Genomic DNA, 17606 nt, shown 5'->3' on the forward strand with positions numbered 1-17606 from the left:
GAAAAATTATGAACAGATGTCATTACATTGAAGAGTTACAGCAGTAAAACTAACAGCAACAAAATATTTTGTTTTGATGGATTTCAGACTTCACATCAGATTCCATTAAAAAAACGATGAGGACATTGTGTTACATATTCACGACACACATACACACACGCGATCACGGAGTGAATAGCCATCATATGATCTGTGGTTGCTATGGGAACTGATCCCTGGAGTCAGCCCTTTGTAAGTGAGTCACATGAGTGGATTGAAGTAGACAGGAAACAGACTGTGGATACTTGTTTTAGGATGACGCAGTACATGTGTGTGCATGTGCTGTGTTTTGTCCACTGACACGAGGCTGTATCATATGAGGGGGCGTTAGAGACGTTATTGAGGATTAGCTCTCAGACTTGCTACTCAAATGCTTTCACAATAAATGACTTTTCAACTAACTGTATAACAGAGTTTGAATTGTGTTCATAAAAGTGATTTGCTGTTAATGAGAAGGTTACAGTTGTGTTTATGAGAGCATTCGAGTAGTATTTATGAGACCAAGATTTTTCCTCATGTGGATGAGCGTTTGACCAGTGTTCATAGGAGGGTTTGAGTAGTGCTTAGGAGAGCGTTTGAGTAGTGTGTAGGAGAGATTTTCATTAGTTTAAAAACTGCATTTTGTGTTTCCTTGGGTCATCTCTGAGGGATATTAAAATTGATTTGATGATTTGAAACCCGTTTGTGTGATATGCAAAAAAAAAAAAAAAAAAAAGAAATTTGGAAAGGGGGTAATACTTTTTCACAGCACTGTAACTGAACTGGGCAGCACGGTGGATCAGCTGGTAAAGCGCGGGCCTCACAGTTCTGAGGTCCTGGGTTCAATTCCAGACCCGCCTGCGTGGACTTTGCATGTTCTCCCCCGTGCCTGTGTGGGTTTTCACTCCGGTTTTCTCCCACATCCCCAAAACATGCAACATTAATTGGACACTCTAAATTTCCCGTAGGTGTGATTGTGAGTGCGGCTGTTTGTCTCTGTGTGCCGTGCGATTTGCTGGCAACCAGGTATGGTGTACCCCGCCTCCTGCCCGTTGACAGCTGGGAGCACATCCCGTGACCCTCGTGAGGATGAGCGGTGAAGAAAATGGAGATTGAAATTAAGAATTTGTTCAGTGTACTGAGAAACTAATAGCTATTCGTTCATTGAACCGCTCATGATCTGTTCGACCCGAGTGATTTATTCATGGAATGTCTTAGTTTGTGATGCGCAATGGAGCGATGTACAGTGTGTCACGTCCCATCGGAACCAGAGTAGGACCCAAATGCAGGAACTCGGAAGACGCAAGGTAGTTCAAGAAGAGACACGTTTGTTGTATGCAGAGGTCGGGGATCGAGCAGGCAGTCCGGTGCAGCAGCGGTAGTTGTGACGTCGGGCGAAGAGAACAGATGAGCGGACAGGCAGGAGTCGGTACACGGGGAAACAATCAACGCAGGCAGAAGTATCAAGGAGTCAGGCTTGCAAGGTTGGTCGGAGAACGGACAAAGGTCGGTACACACAGGATCAATCAGGAGTACGAGAGTGCTGGAACAGGACATAAAGCTCAACGAACTGGCGGAGGACCAGTCGTCACCGGGTCCTATATATACGGGGGATGATCAGGCCGCATGAGGCACAGGTGTGTGCCTCCCAATCAGCGCAGCTGCACAGCTCGTGCTGAAGCGGCAGGATCATGACACAGTGTCTTGTGAAAGTATTTGGCCCCCTTGAACCTTTCAACCTTTTGCCACATTTCAGGCTTCAAACACAAAGATATAACATTTTCATTTTTTATCAAGAATCAACAAGTAGCCTCATGGTTTGGTATGGGCCTGCTTTTCTTCAGCAGGGAGGGTCCGGATATCCCGTTCTCCGCTGATGAAATAGATTTTAATTTTAATTTTATATCGGCGGCATTCAGTACACGTAGGCCGCGTGGCCTAATGGATAAGGCGTCTGACTTCGGATCAGAAGATTGAGGGTTCGAGTCCCTTCGTGGTCATTTTTGGTACCGGCAAAGAGCGACGGAGAACCTTGTTCTGGAGCCTGGAACGCGTTTCTCTGTTATCTGCGTGTCACTGCGGAGAACGGAGAACAATAATTTGATATTCCACCAACTGACCTCTATTTAGTTTAGTTTTGAATAATAAAATTCTTTTCAGGGGACAAAAATGGAAATAAAAATGCAACTATCGTAAAAAGCTTCATTAACCGTTCGGATAACTTCAATTATTGTTTTTCAGTTAATAAAGAACAATGTAAATTATAAAACGTAAAAACTACCTTTAAAAAAAAAAGTCTCCCTTGACTTTGATTATAAGTGACGATGCACATTCTTATAAAACTGTGATGCGCCGCTTCTGCCACCCCTTGCCTGGAATTCTGGATTATAGAAACAGAACGGACGCTTTTGTGACGTGGGTTACGCCTGGCACCCGTCTCCCCATCACGTGATACTTTTTTTTTTAATCCTTTTGAAAGGTTGGCGATTAAGTTTTTGTGGAGGTATTTATTGTACTATTGTTATCATTATTATTTGCTGCAACAAAAACGCACAATAATACATTGTGTGTTTTTTTGTTGTTGTTTTTTTTTTTTAAAAAAACGTGTACACAATTTTCTGTCCGCCGATACGGGAATGTTACCGGTCGACACAAAACATATACAGTAATTTAAAAGATATACTGAACAGCCACGGGTGAAGAGGAATTGATTTGTAAACACTAAATTACAGAGGCGTGCTTCAGTATTCTTTTCTCAGGTTCTTTTTATTCCTGAAGTATGTAAAACACCATTCTACAAATGTAGACAAGACTAAATGCAGTGCACAAACAAAAATATGTGGACTATCAATGCCAAGGATGGTCACATGTACCTCATAATATTTATTTAACATTTTTAAGGTCCCATGAAGGAGATTTAAACTGAATAAAGCTGTAGATTTACACCCATTTGGCCACTAGATGGAGACATGCCCCATCTTTCAATTATAGGTCAGCCAAAACAACAATGCCAAAATGTGTGCAATATCCAGGCAGCCAAGAGGAGAACATCCAACCTCCACCCAGGCGGGGCCGGGATTGAACCCGGGTACTCTGAACTGTGAGGCCAATGCTTTACCATCTGAAACACTGTGCCACCCAATTTATGAATGATACAATTAAATATAATTAACGATTTATCCTTTTATTGTCAAACTATTCCACACATTGAGAATCTACATTTTAGCATGCTTTAATTGTCTATGAAAGACCTATCCCAGTAAACGTGACCCACAAAAGGTTGTTCCCCCTCATCTAAATGGATGCCGCACCCACGAGTGTCAATCATTTTTCCCTTTGACTTTATTTTTAAAAATAAACACCCAAAGAGAATGAGTGGATGCCTGCCTCATTTAAATATTTGAAATAAATAAATTGCTCATTTTTTTCCCCCAGTTTAAAGATCAGAGAGACAGTTGACAAATGCAGACAGACTCAGTTTACTAATCTGAAAGAATCCAGTGACAAATTGATTTGACAACATGGTAGTTACACTGAAGACGTGCGTGTGCGTATTGTTGTGATGCTCCATTTGCACAGTCGCCATGTGAATTATTGATATGACAGACCGCAGCTTTGCATGTCAACACATCTCCCTGGATACAAAGATAGAACAAAACCCCTGCCAAGATCAATAGATTGAGAGACAGAAAGCAGGTGGGAAAAGCAAGAGGATGCTGATGAAGCGAGGAATTCCAAACACAATAATAAAGAAACTGGTGTATGGTCAAAGTGTTTGAGAAAAACACATAATCAAAAGTTCCTTTGTGGCATTTGCTGCCCTTTGCAAAACTATCCATGTTAAAATGCTGATGTTCACCTTGTCATGTGGGGAGGGGAACCCGTGTGAGATCGAAGGACTGTGTTACAGCCCCAGACACAAAATCAGCAACTTTTAAACGCTGAAAAAGTCTCAACAATTCAGAATTATATTATTATTAGTATTTACATTTATTTTCTGCCCTTCAAACACATTTAATGTATTGAGAAACAACACTAATTTCTGCTTAGTGCCACTTGAACGCCTGAAATTATTGAAACTACACTCAAATTTATCCTGCTCATGTAAGTATTATTCTCTTTGTAAATATTCTTCTTTTTTTGGTGTTCATCTCACAAACTCATGCCAATTCAAATGATCACAGATTTTTCTGTTACGTAATAATGGAATAAAATGTTTCTTATAGATATGCAAACAACAACCAGATCGACTGCGACTTCATTTCAGTTGGAAAACAATATCAACTTTAAAGCTTACAACACGGTGTATTGTAAAATATGTATAGTCAATAGCTGGCAGAGTATTTTATTTTATTTTTATATTATCCATACCTGTCTTTCTTAACATTGCCCAAGTACCTTCTCGACTTGAATGGCAGGTAGTCATGCGAAAACATGTACGGTTAACAAAGTCCATTATTCAGACAGTTTGATCCTGGAACAGATTTATTTGACTGTATTTTCAATATTTTCAATGGGGATCATTATTTTAAAATAAAATAAAAATTCCAAGGTTGATCACTGGTGTGTTCCGTAGAGCAGTGGTCGGGAATCTATGCCTAGTGAGCCATATCTGGCTCTTTTGATGGTTGCATATGGCTCGCTGAGCCCCCATACCGACATACTGTAAATGTCATATCTGTCACGTATGCAACGCAAATGCGGCAGTGATAGTTTGTCCTAGTAGGGTAGCCGTAGTTTGCTGTCCAATTTGGCAGTTCATGTGCGCAGGTGCAGAAGAGTCAAACGCTGATCGTGTGGGAACAACTAATTGTGGAAACATTTTTGAGAACGATCACTCGAAGAAAAAAAGATTAGTTCTGCAGTTTTTTTTTTTGGCAAGAATGGACAGAGAAATTCGCCTTGGTGGAGAGAGAAGGTTCTGCCGTGTGTCTAAATTCTAATGACAAAATTGCAAAGAGGGGACAGCAGAGAGAAAACATGTCAAGAGCTACTTTCCAGAGTTCAAGTTTGTCAGCAAATCCGTGTTTGGACCCAACAAGGTGAATTGAATTCAGATGGCTTTTCTGGCGCTTTTGCAATTGTGAGAAATGGAAAACTATTCACATAATGGGAGTATGCCAACGCATTCGTATTTGATGTTGCCAATAAACATTTTGACAACTTTGCACAAGCTCATCAAACGAATGCAAGATATGCCTTGGTCATCAAGAACTGTTCACCAACGCATCATCATGATGGCAAATCAAACTGAATGACGTTCACAATTAACGGATGGAAGTGTGAACGCCTGCATGAAGCTCATTCTAACGACGTATGAAACCGACTATAAAGCTATCAGCAAAATCCACCAGAAGTTGCATTAATGGTCAGAAGTACTTTTGTCATCATTGGTGAGGAACAGCGTAATGTTATTTAAAATAATTCAGAGATTTATTGTACTCTAAAATGGTTGGTCTTGTATAAAATGCACAAGCACACTTGTATTTAGTTTTTAAAATCCTGTATGGCTCTTTTGAAATTACATTTTAAAATATTTGGCATTTATGGCTACCTCAGTCGGAAAGGTTCCCAACCCCTGACTTAGGGCATGCACTGACTGTTGTAGATGGGGTATTAGAACAACCTTCTTACCTACTGTTGTTAAATAACATGAAAGGTCAAGATGTGCCGTTGTTCCAAATATATTGCCATGCAGCGTGGCTTTTCCTCACGGGGTCAGCATTCAAGAGCGTAGTAATCCGGCACTCCAGGGTCATTGAGTGAGTGGGTGTATTATTTGTGGAACAGCGAAACATCAGGTTATTACGTCAAACAATATTAAAAAAAAAAAAAAAAGCCTTTATTTTTAAGTCTTTGTGTGCGAAGAGGCCCACTGGCAGTAAAATAGGGCACAGACTGACTCGGCAAAGGGCAGTACAAAGCACTTTGTTGTATTCAGTTATTTATTAATTTGTATTCATTGTTATTCATGCATTCAAATTGTGCCATTGTTATTATTTTTACATGCAGGGTTATTTATGAGTTACACAATACACTTGAGGGCAGATTTATTCAGCTGTGCAGCTGCACTTGGAGAGGTTGCATCTGGGCAAGTCTTGTTTACTAATGACATGTTTTGTGTGTATATATATATAATGTACTGCATATCCATTCAAGATACTTTATATGAGTAGGCTACATGATTTAGTAACCAAAGCCAAAATATTTGAATTATATGAATTATACAATGTCATTCTTGTGTGGGCGCCATGGTGGACGAGTGAATAGCACTTGTGGCTCACAGTTCTGAGGACTATTTAAAAGAAAAAAAAAAAAAACAAAACAGCCTGGTCTGTATCAAGTTTGCATGATTTGTGTGCTTGCGTGGGTTTTCTCCACGTACACCGGTTTCTTTCCACATCCCAAAAACATGCATGGTAGATTGAAGACACGAAAGATTCTGCACGTGTAAATGTGAGCATGAATGGTTGTTTGTTTCTAGGTGCCCTGCGATTGGCTGGCAAACAGTTCAGGGTGTACCCCGCTTTTCACCCAAAGGTAGCTAATAGGCTCCAGCATGCCTGCGACCCCTGTGGGGATAAGCGGCTCAGAAAATGGGTGGATGGATCATTTTCTTGAATGTATTGCAACAGAAAATAACACAATTCGATCATCTTTCACAAGTTTTTTTTTAAACAATAATCAATGATTCTTAACTGAGTGGCTGTAAAAAAATATTATTATTACAATTATTATTGTGACAATTATCCATTCATCCATCCGTCTTCTCCCGCTTATCCAAGGTCAGGTCGGGGAGGGGTTGTGGCAGTAGCCTTAGCAGGGTTGCCCAGACTTCCTTCTCCCCAGCCACTTCATCCCACTCTTCTGAGAGGATCCCGAGACGTTCCTAGGCCAGCCAAGAGACTGAGTCTCTCTAGTGTGTTCTGGGCCGTCTCCAGGGTCTGACACTTTAGCTGCTTGGATAATTAGGGAACACAAACCCCTCCACCACGATAAGGTGATGGCTTTCATTATTATTAAACAGTAGTTTCATTTTTTGAGAGCACAAACAAGTTCAGTCAACAGGGCTTCTGCCCTGAAGTTGGGCACTCCATTTTTCATCAATGGGTTTGAGAGATGATCCATCAACAGTCAAATGCACACAGACTTATTAATATAAGCAGGGGTGGCATGGTGACTCAGCTGTAAAGTGTTGGCCTCACAGTTCTGAGGTCCAGGGTACAATCCCGGCCCTGCCTGTGTGGACTTTCCATGTTCTCCCCGTGGCTGCGTGAGTTTTCTCCAGCCACTCTGGTTTCCTCCCACATCCCAAAAACGCGCAACATTAAATGGACACTCTAAATGGCCCCAAGGTGGGATTGTGACTGTGACTGTTGTCTGTCTCTATGTGCCCTGCAATTGGCTAGCATCCAGCTCAGTGTGTACCCCGCCTCCTTCCCGGTGACAGCCGGGATAGGCTACAGCACTCCCGCGACCCTTGTGAGGATAAGCGGCTAAGAAAAATGGATGGATAGTCTACGTTTCTAATTGTTTTACAATAGAGAACAAAAATGTTTTCTGTGTTGCTCAGTGCTAGACCAGTTAATGCACTGCAATGGACTTGACACCAGGCTGTTGCTTTGCCTCCAAACAAATGATGCTGCATTAGTCACGCTTTTCACACATTTGCTGTTTGTGTGTGTGCTTGATGGCCTGAGGTGGCTGGGGTAAGATTGACTCAGTGTGACAAAATAAGACAAAATAACAGACATTGTTAACTACTGACTTGTGTATTTTTACCCTCACTCAATGTGGACCTAAAAATTCGTCTTGTCATTTCTACACAAGCATGAATATTTTCCATCACCTTCTGTGGGTTTTTGGATTCATCCACATCTACAGTGAAGAAAATTAGTATTTGAACATCCTGCTATATTGCAAGTTCTCCCATTTAGAAATCATGGAGGGGTAGGTGCGTGTCCACTGTGAGAGACATTCATCTAAAAACAAAAATCCAGAAATCACAATGTATGAATTTTTTTTAACAATTTGTGTGATACAGATGTAAATAAGAATTTGAACACCTATCAGCTAGAATTCTGACCCTCAAAGACCTGTTATTCCGCCTTTAAAAGTCCACCAACACCCCATGAATTATCCTGAATCAGATCTACCTGTGGGAGGTCGTTAGCTGCATAAAGACACCTTTCCACCCTTCTTGAATGATGTCGAAGCAGTCCCCACCCGGTCAAAAGACGTAGGCTCTCCACCGTGTCGTGAAGATGTGGCCAGAACACCTCACCAAGGTGTGTGGGGAGCTGACCGAACTTGTCACCCTATCTCTAAGGGAGCGACTGGACGCCCTGCGGAGGAAACTCCCATCAGCTGCTTGTATCTGCAATCATGTTTCAGTCATGACCCACAGCTTGCGACCATAGGCGAGGTCTAGGAACGTAGCTCGACTGGTAAATTGAGAACTGTCTCTTTTGGCTCAGCTCCTTCTTCGCTATTACAGAGCAGTATTAAGTCTTCATCACTGCAAACGCTGCAGCAATCCCCACTACAAACTGCTAAGTGACGTTGACCAGATCTGAGGTTGTTTATGTTTGGGCTCTGCACCGACCAACTGGGACAAGCGTCCCAGTGGCACCCCTTTTAAAACTGTCTTGTAAACTTTAGCCAAGCTCAGACTACACCAATTTTCTTATTTGCTCTTCCCAGATAAATGCTGTATGAGCAGCAAAATTTACCTTAGATATAACTTTGTAACGTTGCACCTTATTTGCATGAAAACAAGCCTTTTTAACAGCCCCTTAATTCCGGTATAGGTTAATACAATGTGAAAGACTTTTTTTTTTCTTTCATTTTCCTCATGCGCTTTATCGACCCCTGACAAATGTTTTTGTGAAATAATGCATGATAATGAATTTTAAAAAAAGAAGAGAAACGCCACTGAAGATTTTGTTGAATATAGCACATGACTTGCACTCGCTACTTGTCAACACAATCTGACACTTATTTGAGATTTTAGAGCAAAGTGTGAGACAGCACTCTATGCTGTTGCAATTGGCAGCAACACTGCGGAATAACTTCACTTCACTTGATAATGTCACTTGCCTAAAGTTTTGAATCTCACTTGCAACCCTAATAAAGGCAAAGAACTATAGAAAACGGATGTCCTGCTTTTCAGTTAACCGGTGGCTTTTAGGTTATACATTATTCAGGAGTATTCCACTTGAGGTAAAAATAAGCCAGTGAATCAAAGTTTATATCTAAGTGTTTTTTTGTAACCTCATTTTCACTTTTCTGCACAAACAAGTGAACATTTCAGTGAGAAATTCAGCTCCAATGCCGCTTTTGATCAAAATTCAGGTAGACTGTCTTATTTTGATTATTAGTAGTGGTTAGCTTCGTTTTACATGATTAAGATATAAGATATTCCTTGTACAGTTCATAAAGTTTTGGTGTCGGTTTGTCCGTGAAACATCTGTATCCATCCTTTTTTTTTTTTTTTTTTTTTAAATGCGAATTATCCTTTCCTGGGAGACACAAAGATGAAGTCTACTGTTGTGTGGTCGGCATTCACAAATTGAGCCAGACATTTTCAATCATTGTATTCACGTGCGCTCATCACTGACTTGACCAACCATGCACTGTCTACATGGAAGTCAGAGAGGTCAATCACTTCACTGTCAGTAATATGCCTGTAACAAATCATTTGTCCTATTTCACGCGGGAAGCTCATTAAATATTTGAAACAAGATAATTTGCTTTGATTCAAAAGGGGGGAAAAAAGGGCAATAAAAGTAAGTTTGTTTCCGCTTGTCCCTTTCGGTGTCGCCACAGCGTGTCATCTCAGATGAACGCACATATCTGTTTGGCACAATTTTTACGCCGGATGCCCTTCCTGATGCAACCCTTCTCAGGGAGTGGAGGCCCCCAGTGGGATACGAATCCACAACCCATGGTTTACCAAACCAGTGGTCTAACCACTGAGCTATATTGGTTACTATATTAAAGATGTACCGTATTTTCCAGACTATTTGTCGCTCCGGAGTATAAGTCACACCAGCCATAAAATCCATAGAAAAGAAGAAAAAAACGCATATATATATCACACTGGAGTATAAGTCACATTTTGGGGGGAAATTTATTTAATAAAATCCAACACCAACAACAGACATGTCATTTAAAATTGAAATGATGAACAATTTAAAATAGAATAGAGGCAACAACAGGCTGAACGATATGCTTACGCTACATGACACAACTGAGAAAGTGCCTGGTATCTTAACAGAACATATTAAGAGTTATCCCAATAAATGTAGCATAAATAACATACTTGGAAGTTTACCAAAACCATCCGTGTCACTCCAAATACCCAGTAACTAAAATCCAATGAAATCTTCATCCCTGGTGTCACTTCTAAACAAGTCCGCCAACACCAGAGGTGACGACAAGCCGCTTCCTCTTCTACGTCACTTACGTCTGACTCATCATCGGTTGCAGTTACAACTAGCCTATTCCAGGTTTTCTGAATCCCGACAGGAAGGTTTTGGTTCTCACGGAAGCCCATACTTTGTCGAGCCATGCAATGACTTCCCGGAAAGTTGCATGGCGGATTCACCCGGAAGCTGTGCTCTTGCAATGATGCAGAGACACTTTGTCCTGGTGAGGTTGCTGTAGTCCACAGGCTTCGTGTCGAACACCGATCGTGTCAGAACAAGTACGTAATTATGGAAACCCTTTTTCACAGAGGCCGCTCAAAGAAAAAAATACGAGGAGTACCGAAGTTTTCAACAATAATGGACAGCCTTTGTGGAGAGGGAGGGTTCTGCACTGTGTGATTCACAGATGGGGAGTTAGCCAAAGCATTCGTCTCGATGTTGCCAATAAACATTTTGCCAACTTCGCATAAAAACAAGATAATAAAACGAATAAAAGACATGCCTTTGTCGGCAAGAGCCGTTCAACATCATGATGGCAAATCAAACTGAATTACATTCAAGATAAACGGACAGAAGTCTCAATGCCTGCATGAAGGTTAATCTAACGACGTATGACAAGTCACATTCATGTTAAGAAGTACTTTTGTCATCACTGGTTAGGAACATCATAACAATGCTATTTAAAATACTCTGCAGAATATAATTTTCTCTTCGATTGCATTTTTCTTCAGTTCTTCTCAGTTGGTATAAGTGACACCCTCTTACGGTTGTCAGTGTGAAAAGAACAGATAAGTGACTCGAAAAATGGATGGATGGATATAATGTGTTAATTTAAAATATAAGTTGCACCCCCAGGCAAACTATGAAAAACACTGCAATTTATAGTCCGAAAAATACAGTACATAAAACAACCTAATGCCAGTGAATGAATACCGCTCAGAATAACTCAAATGTCTGTTTAATTTAACTGAATATCTCTAAGTAAACACTAGGTATGTTGGCATCAGACAAGTATTTTTTTTTACAACACTGCTTAATAGGCTTGAAGTTTCTAATAGAATTTGCTAGAATGAAACGTGTCAAGCGTTAATAACGACTGAATCATGCTTGTGGTCACTCTCAAACAAGTCAGCAAAAAAGAGACGTGTGAGTGATATTGGGCTGTGTGCACTGTCAACTTTGTTTTGCTGACTTCACCGCTTAGGGCTCAGCAGCATTCATGCCAATAATCCTGCCATCATTAAAAATGCGAGTCGGATGAAGAAAAAGCTTTAGCTTTCCGCACTTTCCTCATTTCCCCGTCCCTCCCACTGTATACAGAGAAAGTGACACTTGGACGGAACAGTGTTCCCACTCCATTCTCCAGCAAGACAGTAAATCCTGAGAGGGCTGCAGCCTTTACCCCCAAGAGCCGATTTAGCGGCACGTCTTCCCAAAAGCGCTTAGATTTCTCCGGGTGTTATTTAGCAGGAGGACTGCTGAGAGGACAGTGGATTTTTCCAGAAACATAGTCTCATGTCAACTCTGACTTGGCCTGCAGTGGGGCTTTGCGAACATAGAAAAACTAACACGGCACAACCTACATTCAGAAAAAGTGGAAAAAGTAGACCTAATCTAATTGGGAATGGAGAAAATTCATAACTGTGCCCAAGATTACTCAACTGTAACAAAGCAAGATCCTTGAAGATTTCTAAATAAGTCTCCCACAAGACTGCTAAATTGGCAAGATTCACAATTTGGTTTATTGCTTGGTTGTTCTGTTGGCTATGTAACAAATCTCCACAAAACAGTGATGTCTCAATTGCATTGGAATTCCTGTGAGGGTCTAATTCAGTAAGTGTGTTTTGTTTCACTTCTTTTTAAGATCCTGAAAAAAATAAAATACATTAAAAAAGCGACTTTTTGAAGATACGCAGACTGCAAGCGGACACGTCACCAACACGGAGAGTAAGAGCCATCCATATTCTGAGCTCCTTATCCTCACGATGCTCGCGTGAGTGCTGGGGCCTATTCCAGCTGTCATCGCGCAGGAGGCGGGGTACACCCTGAACCAGGACTCAATCGCAGGACAGAGACAAATTGATCACACCTAAGGGCCCGGAGAAAACCCACACAGGCACGGGAAGAACATGCAAACTCCACACAGGCGAGGCCGGGATTTAAACCCCGATCCTCCGAAACTATCAGGCAGACGCTGGAAGTAGTTGCGGCGCTCTGCCCCTGAAAATCATTTTAATGTAAAATAACCTCAACTTGGCACTCTCCTTACTCACAGCTCAGGCACATAGAATGTCTGTTTGTGCTTTAGTTTTGGCAAATCAAATGCTTATGGTTCAAATCCCATTTCATGCTGTCCGAAGTCACATCGAGACTAACAATTCTCAAAATCTGGCATTTGGGCATGGAAAGGTGACACACTTAGACATAGAGGCAAATATTTGGATTTTTTTTTTTTTTTTTAACCCGAATTCATGAAATATCAAAACAGACATTTGTCCTTGGTTAAACATCAAATGAGCGTTCGAGGATTGCACTACTCTCAAACACCAGTGGGCAGCGCCCTTGTGTGCATGTTTGGATATTTAGCAAATAGTTTGTCACTGTATTTGCATCCCATCATCAAACAGTCCTCTCTCGGGTTTGCTGTCTGTTCAAATGAACAAACAAACTCTGATAATTGATTCAATTCATAATTGATCCATGATTTCAAGGGGACCTGCTAATTACTTTGGGGTCCAGTCGGTGTCTTGTTGAGGGAGTCTCATAGCTGACTGGTTTCAAATAACGCAGTTTATCACACCATGGGGAGTCACTGGTTAACCTCAGTTTGTGCGGCGCATGTTTGCTACAATGGAATACGTAATTTAGAGTAGGATGAGTAGAAAAACTCCGTCCATGTCTTTGGAACTCAGTTGAAATGTTTGCCCTGTTAATTATGCTTATCCTAAGATCATTTCTATTGGAAAAATACTTGAGTTGACTGTTAGAACAATATTTTATCATGTTTATGCCAACATTTTTCTTGTGACGGGAGTTGGGATGGTTTAGATGGGCTTCCAGCAAATGTCATTGAAATTCATCAAGAAGCTGTTCTTTTCCAGAGCGCATCTGTTTTCTCTTTAAGCAACCGAAGGTGACAGTGAAAAGCTAGACATTGTCCTTTGGGGACAGTGGAACTTTTTCAGGAAATCTCCTGTCATCTTGAGTTATTTCATTGCGGACAAAAGCAGTAGATTAACTGTTCAACGGACATGCTCCTCAAGGAGATTCAACTCTTCATCCCTCCATTCAGCCATGACAGAAGATGAAAGATACAGTACATTTGCTGTCTTTGAAATGCACTTGACTGGACAGTGAAATTGAATTGCTGCTCTGTAGACGGGATTGTCTTGCAAAATGTCATTCAATGTTAATTTCTATTGAAAGGGTGGCCTAGTAATTAGCCTGTCTGCCTCAAAAATTTGTGAGGTTTGCCATGAGAATGTCACCAGTTCACGTGCGAGGCTGTGACCTTAATGAGCACAACCACTAGCATAAAAAAGGATAAATGGATGATGATGATGCTTTGAAAAAAACACCAAGGAAGGACACTGCATGCACGTGTTCTCGTTCTTTTGTATATTTCACTTATGCAGTGTCTCTATACAAAAAATAACAATGTGAGAGCAACTAGGACATGGGTTCCACTGTGTTTTTGCTCATTTAGGTTCAAGAGTTTTGGGACCTGCAGATTGTGCTTTCTTAGGGATTCTAACCTTGAAGAGCGAATGTGATGTATGTCAAGGCATGCATTTATGAATTACAGGTAAGAGTGAGCACACCTGTCTCTTTGTGTTACTTTCAGCACACAGGTTGTGAGTGTGTGTGTGTGTGTGTGTGTGTGTGTGTGTGTCAATGTGTACACACGTGTGCTTTTCTTTTCTGCAGCACATTTCTATGGCATGATATGTCTTAATAAATCAGATCAGCAGAACCGGTGACCCCCTTTTACATCTCCTCTTATCTTTCATGGGATCGATTTTCACATTTACTTTCTGTTTAATAGCCATAATCCTCACAGAGGTCAAATTCTTCATTGTAATCAATTCCTATTGCGTAATGTGTTTTTGTTTTTAACTTTTTTTTTTTCTGACATTGGTGGGACTGATTTTGTTTTAATAAAGTAACAAATGTGTTGTGATGCAAAATTCAAGGGGAAAAAAATAATACACAACAGGTGAGGCAGTACTGATTAATCAAAGCATAACATTGTGTCCATGACGCTTTCTCTTATTTGTACAACACAAGTACGTGGAATAATGTGGCATATTAGCACAAACACAAACTCTGCAAAATTCAACAAGTAAACTGACAGCATTGCAACTGATCTGATTACATTATTGCTAAGAACTGTTGGAAATGCTGCAAAGTGATATCCACGTTCTAGCAGTGAATTTTCAAACTTACAACTGATTATGTATTGTAGAGGAGGCATTTTTCTAATGTTGAAAAATTAGTCGAGGGCCACTACGAGCGCAGAGAACCAGTTGCTCTTTTGTATTTGTTACTGCCACGCTACTTCTGAAGTCAAAGTTGTTTGATGGTTTAAAATTATACCAATAAAAAACTCAAGGCTAATTTTCATTACCCTGTTTTTGGTTTTAGAATTAAGAGGATGGACGCTAGTGATCGCAGCAGTTATGCTATGCAGACAAGAAAAACACTATGAAATTAAGAGAATAGAGTGACAAATTCGTCCAGTTTCAGGGAACACCCATCCATTCATCTATTCACTGAGCCACTTTTCCTTACAAGAGTTGTGGGACTGCTGCAGCCTATCCCAGTAATCTTTGGGCAAGACACGGGGTACACCCAGAACTGGTCCCCAACCTAATTGCAAGGCACTTAGAAACGAACAACTGCTCACATTCACACCTACGGCCAATTTAGTGTCTCCAATAAATTTAGCATGGAATTTTTTTGGGACATGGGAGGAAACCATAATGTTCGGAGAAAACCCATGCAAGCACTGGGGAGAACATCCACACTCCACACAGGTGGTGCTGGGATTTGAACACCGGTCCTCAGAACTGTGAGGCAGACACTCCAACCAGTCATTAACTGTTTTTGTTGTAGCCAAGTACGATGGTCATTATTCCGTATCAAGGTCCAGAAAATGAGCCACATCGGCTGGGGGGCGCTCCACAGGCGTTCCACCATCAGCGTGGTCGGTTTTTGAGCACAGTTAGAGATGATGCGTATCGTGGGGGGCGACATCACACAATGGGCATTTATCGACAATGTTGTTGTTGAGTCGATGCTGATAGTTGTTGAGCTTGTGACACCAGCCCGAACGGAGTTGCGATAGCATCGATCAAACGGGCCGTGGGAGTTGTCTTTTCGGATAAGGCTACTGGAGGCGGGTAGCGGCCCAACACGAAGTCAGTCACCGTCCTGCCCTTCAGGGAACAAAACAAAATTTGATTTTAAATGTTGGTCAGAGCTTCTGATATGGCATAAGCCAGAAGAGAAGGCTTTGCTGGTCTTGAATGGACATCAGATAAAGATAGCTAGGTAGAACCTGTAAATCCTGCTCGCTTCATTCTTCCCTTGTACCTATTTGCTCTTGGATCAGCATTTCATCTGTTGGATTGTTGATTGGTTTGTCAAACCCTTTGGATATGCAACTGAAACCTGAGTGGTGAATCAAAATAGAAAGATGGCGGCGCTCCGGACACAGCGTTGGTCCTCGGGAGACAGCACCGGCGAAGGGAGGGAGGGATTAGCATAGCTTTGAGTGACCGAGCCTTTGTCCGGCAACATCTGCAGTCCAAAGATTTGCCTCACACGGCATCGATTTGCACATCAAAACAACCTCTTAGTTGAAAGGCTGCACCTGCTTCAAAATCCCTGAGCATCTATGCTGATGTCCCTCCTCCAGGATGAATCCCAAATGGCAGATGGGAAACGTCTCTTAAACGTGTTATTAGTTAGCGTGGCTATCCAGTTAAGCTCTCTCAGCAGTTGTCTTGATGATCTCATTAATTTGCCATTAGCATACAGGAGCTAGTTTCCCTTCAAGTGCTCATGGAGCTGCAGAGCTTTCAATTATTTAGGCTGGCTGAGCACTTCTACAAAAGACTGTTTTTGTGTTCTTGCTAACCGTGCCTCATGAATTATTAAAACAGACGATAAGAGAAGAGGCCTGTTGAATCTCAGCAGTTTAATCAATGTTTTAACCTCATTAACACGGGGACGAGAGTGAGCATAGCCCTTGCTTGTTTTTGTGTGATTTATTTTTTGGGAGTGCGGGGGGAGAAGGGTGCAGTATTGTCCAAAAAAAGGACAAAAACAGAAAAAAATCACATTTGTATCTGATCTTTCAACAGAAATTAAATTCTGGGAAACATTTACTGCATTGTAAGGCGCACCTTCAATGAATGGTTTATCTTAAAACTTTTTTTCATATATAAGGCACACCACCTTGTAAGGCGCATAGAATAGACACTACAGTAAAGGCTGGGGTTACGTTATGCATCCATTAGATGGAGCTGCACTAAAGGCTCAATATTCATCCACATATAAGGCTCGCCTGACTATAAGGCGCACCGTCGGTTTTTGAGAAAATTAAAGGCTTTTCGGTGCGCCTTATAGTGCGGAAAATACGGTGCCATTGTTGGCACATGCACAATTATTAGGCAAGTATATTGCGCTGTCTTGTATTTTTATTAAAATATTGTTACGTGGTGAGATTTTTAAACCCATTGGATTAAAGGTGCCTATTTAATTGTCTAATATCTACTGCTATTGTACCATCCATTAGTCCATTTTCTGAGCTTCTGATCCTCACATGGGTCGCGGGGGTGCTGGAGCCTATCCCAGATGTCATCGGGCATGAGGGGGTGCCTTTGTGTCTTACCTGGTCTGTGTCAGGAACGGTTTTGACAGATAGATAAACAGGTTAATTGTACCTTCTGCCTTATAATGGGGATGTGTTTGATTCTTCCACCTGTCTTTATTCATCTCTGCTATAGGTAGATGTATGTAGTTAGTAATACTGTAATTTTACAAAAATTAGCCATCTCTTTCCCTAAACAGGTAACACCTCTCCACAGGGGACCTTTTTGGGTTGTGGGCCTAGTTTGTAGTCGTAGTTAGTTACAAGCTTAAATGAAGTTG

General features: G+C 41.2%; 1 protein-coding gene and 1 non-coding gene across 3 annotated transcripts in view; both read left to right on the forward strand.

The window, feature by feature from the left end:
- The first annotated feature begins 1945 nt into the window (after positions 1-1945).
- trnar-ucg (transfer RNA arginine (anticodon UCG)) lies at positions 1946-2018 on the forward strand. The gene has a single exon. It is a non-coding gene; the product is annotated as a tRNA-Arg (tRNA).
- Positions 2019-4767: 2749 nt separating this feature from the next.
- syt6a (synaptotagmin VIa) overlaps positions 4768-17606 on the forward strand; it is a 109048-nt gene continuing 96209 nt past the window's right edge. For both annotated transcript variants that reach the window (XM_061840457.1, XM_061840467.1), the window contains exon 1: positions 4768-5060. Coding sequence is in view for 1 of the 2 variants with exons in the window: in XM_061840467.1 (XP_061696451.1) it covers positions 4961-5060 (100 nt within the window). In the remaining variant the exon portion in view is untranslated. The remainder of the gene's footprint in view (positions 5061-17606) is intronic.

This window comes from Syngnathoides biaculeatus, chromosome 2, assembly GCF_019802595.1.
Source record: "Syngnathoides biaculeatus isolate LvHL_M chromosome 2, ASM1980259v1, whole genome shotgun sequence".
NCBI classification, from domain to species: Eukaryota; Metazoa; Chordata; class Actinopteri; order Syngnathiformes; family Syngnathidae; genus Syngnathoides; species Syngnathoides biaculeatus.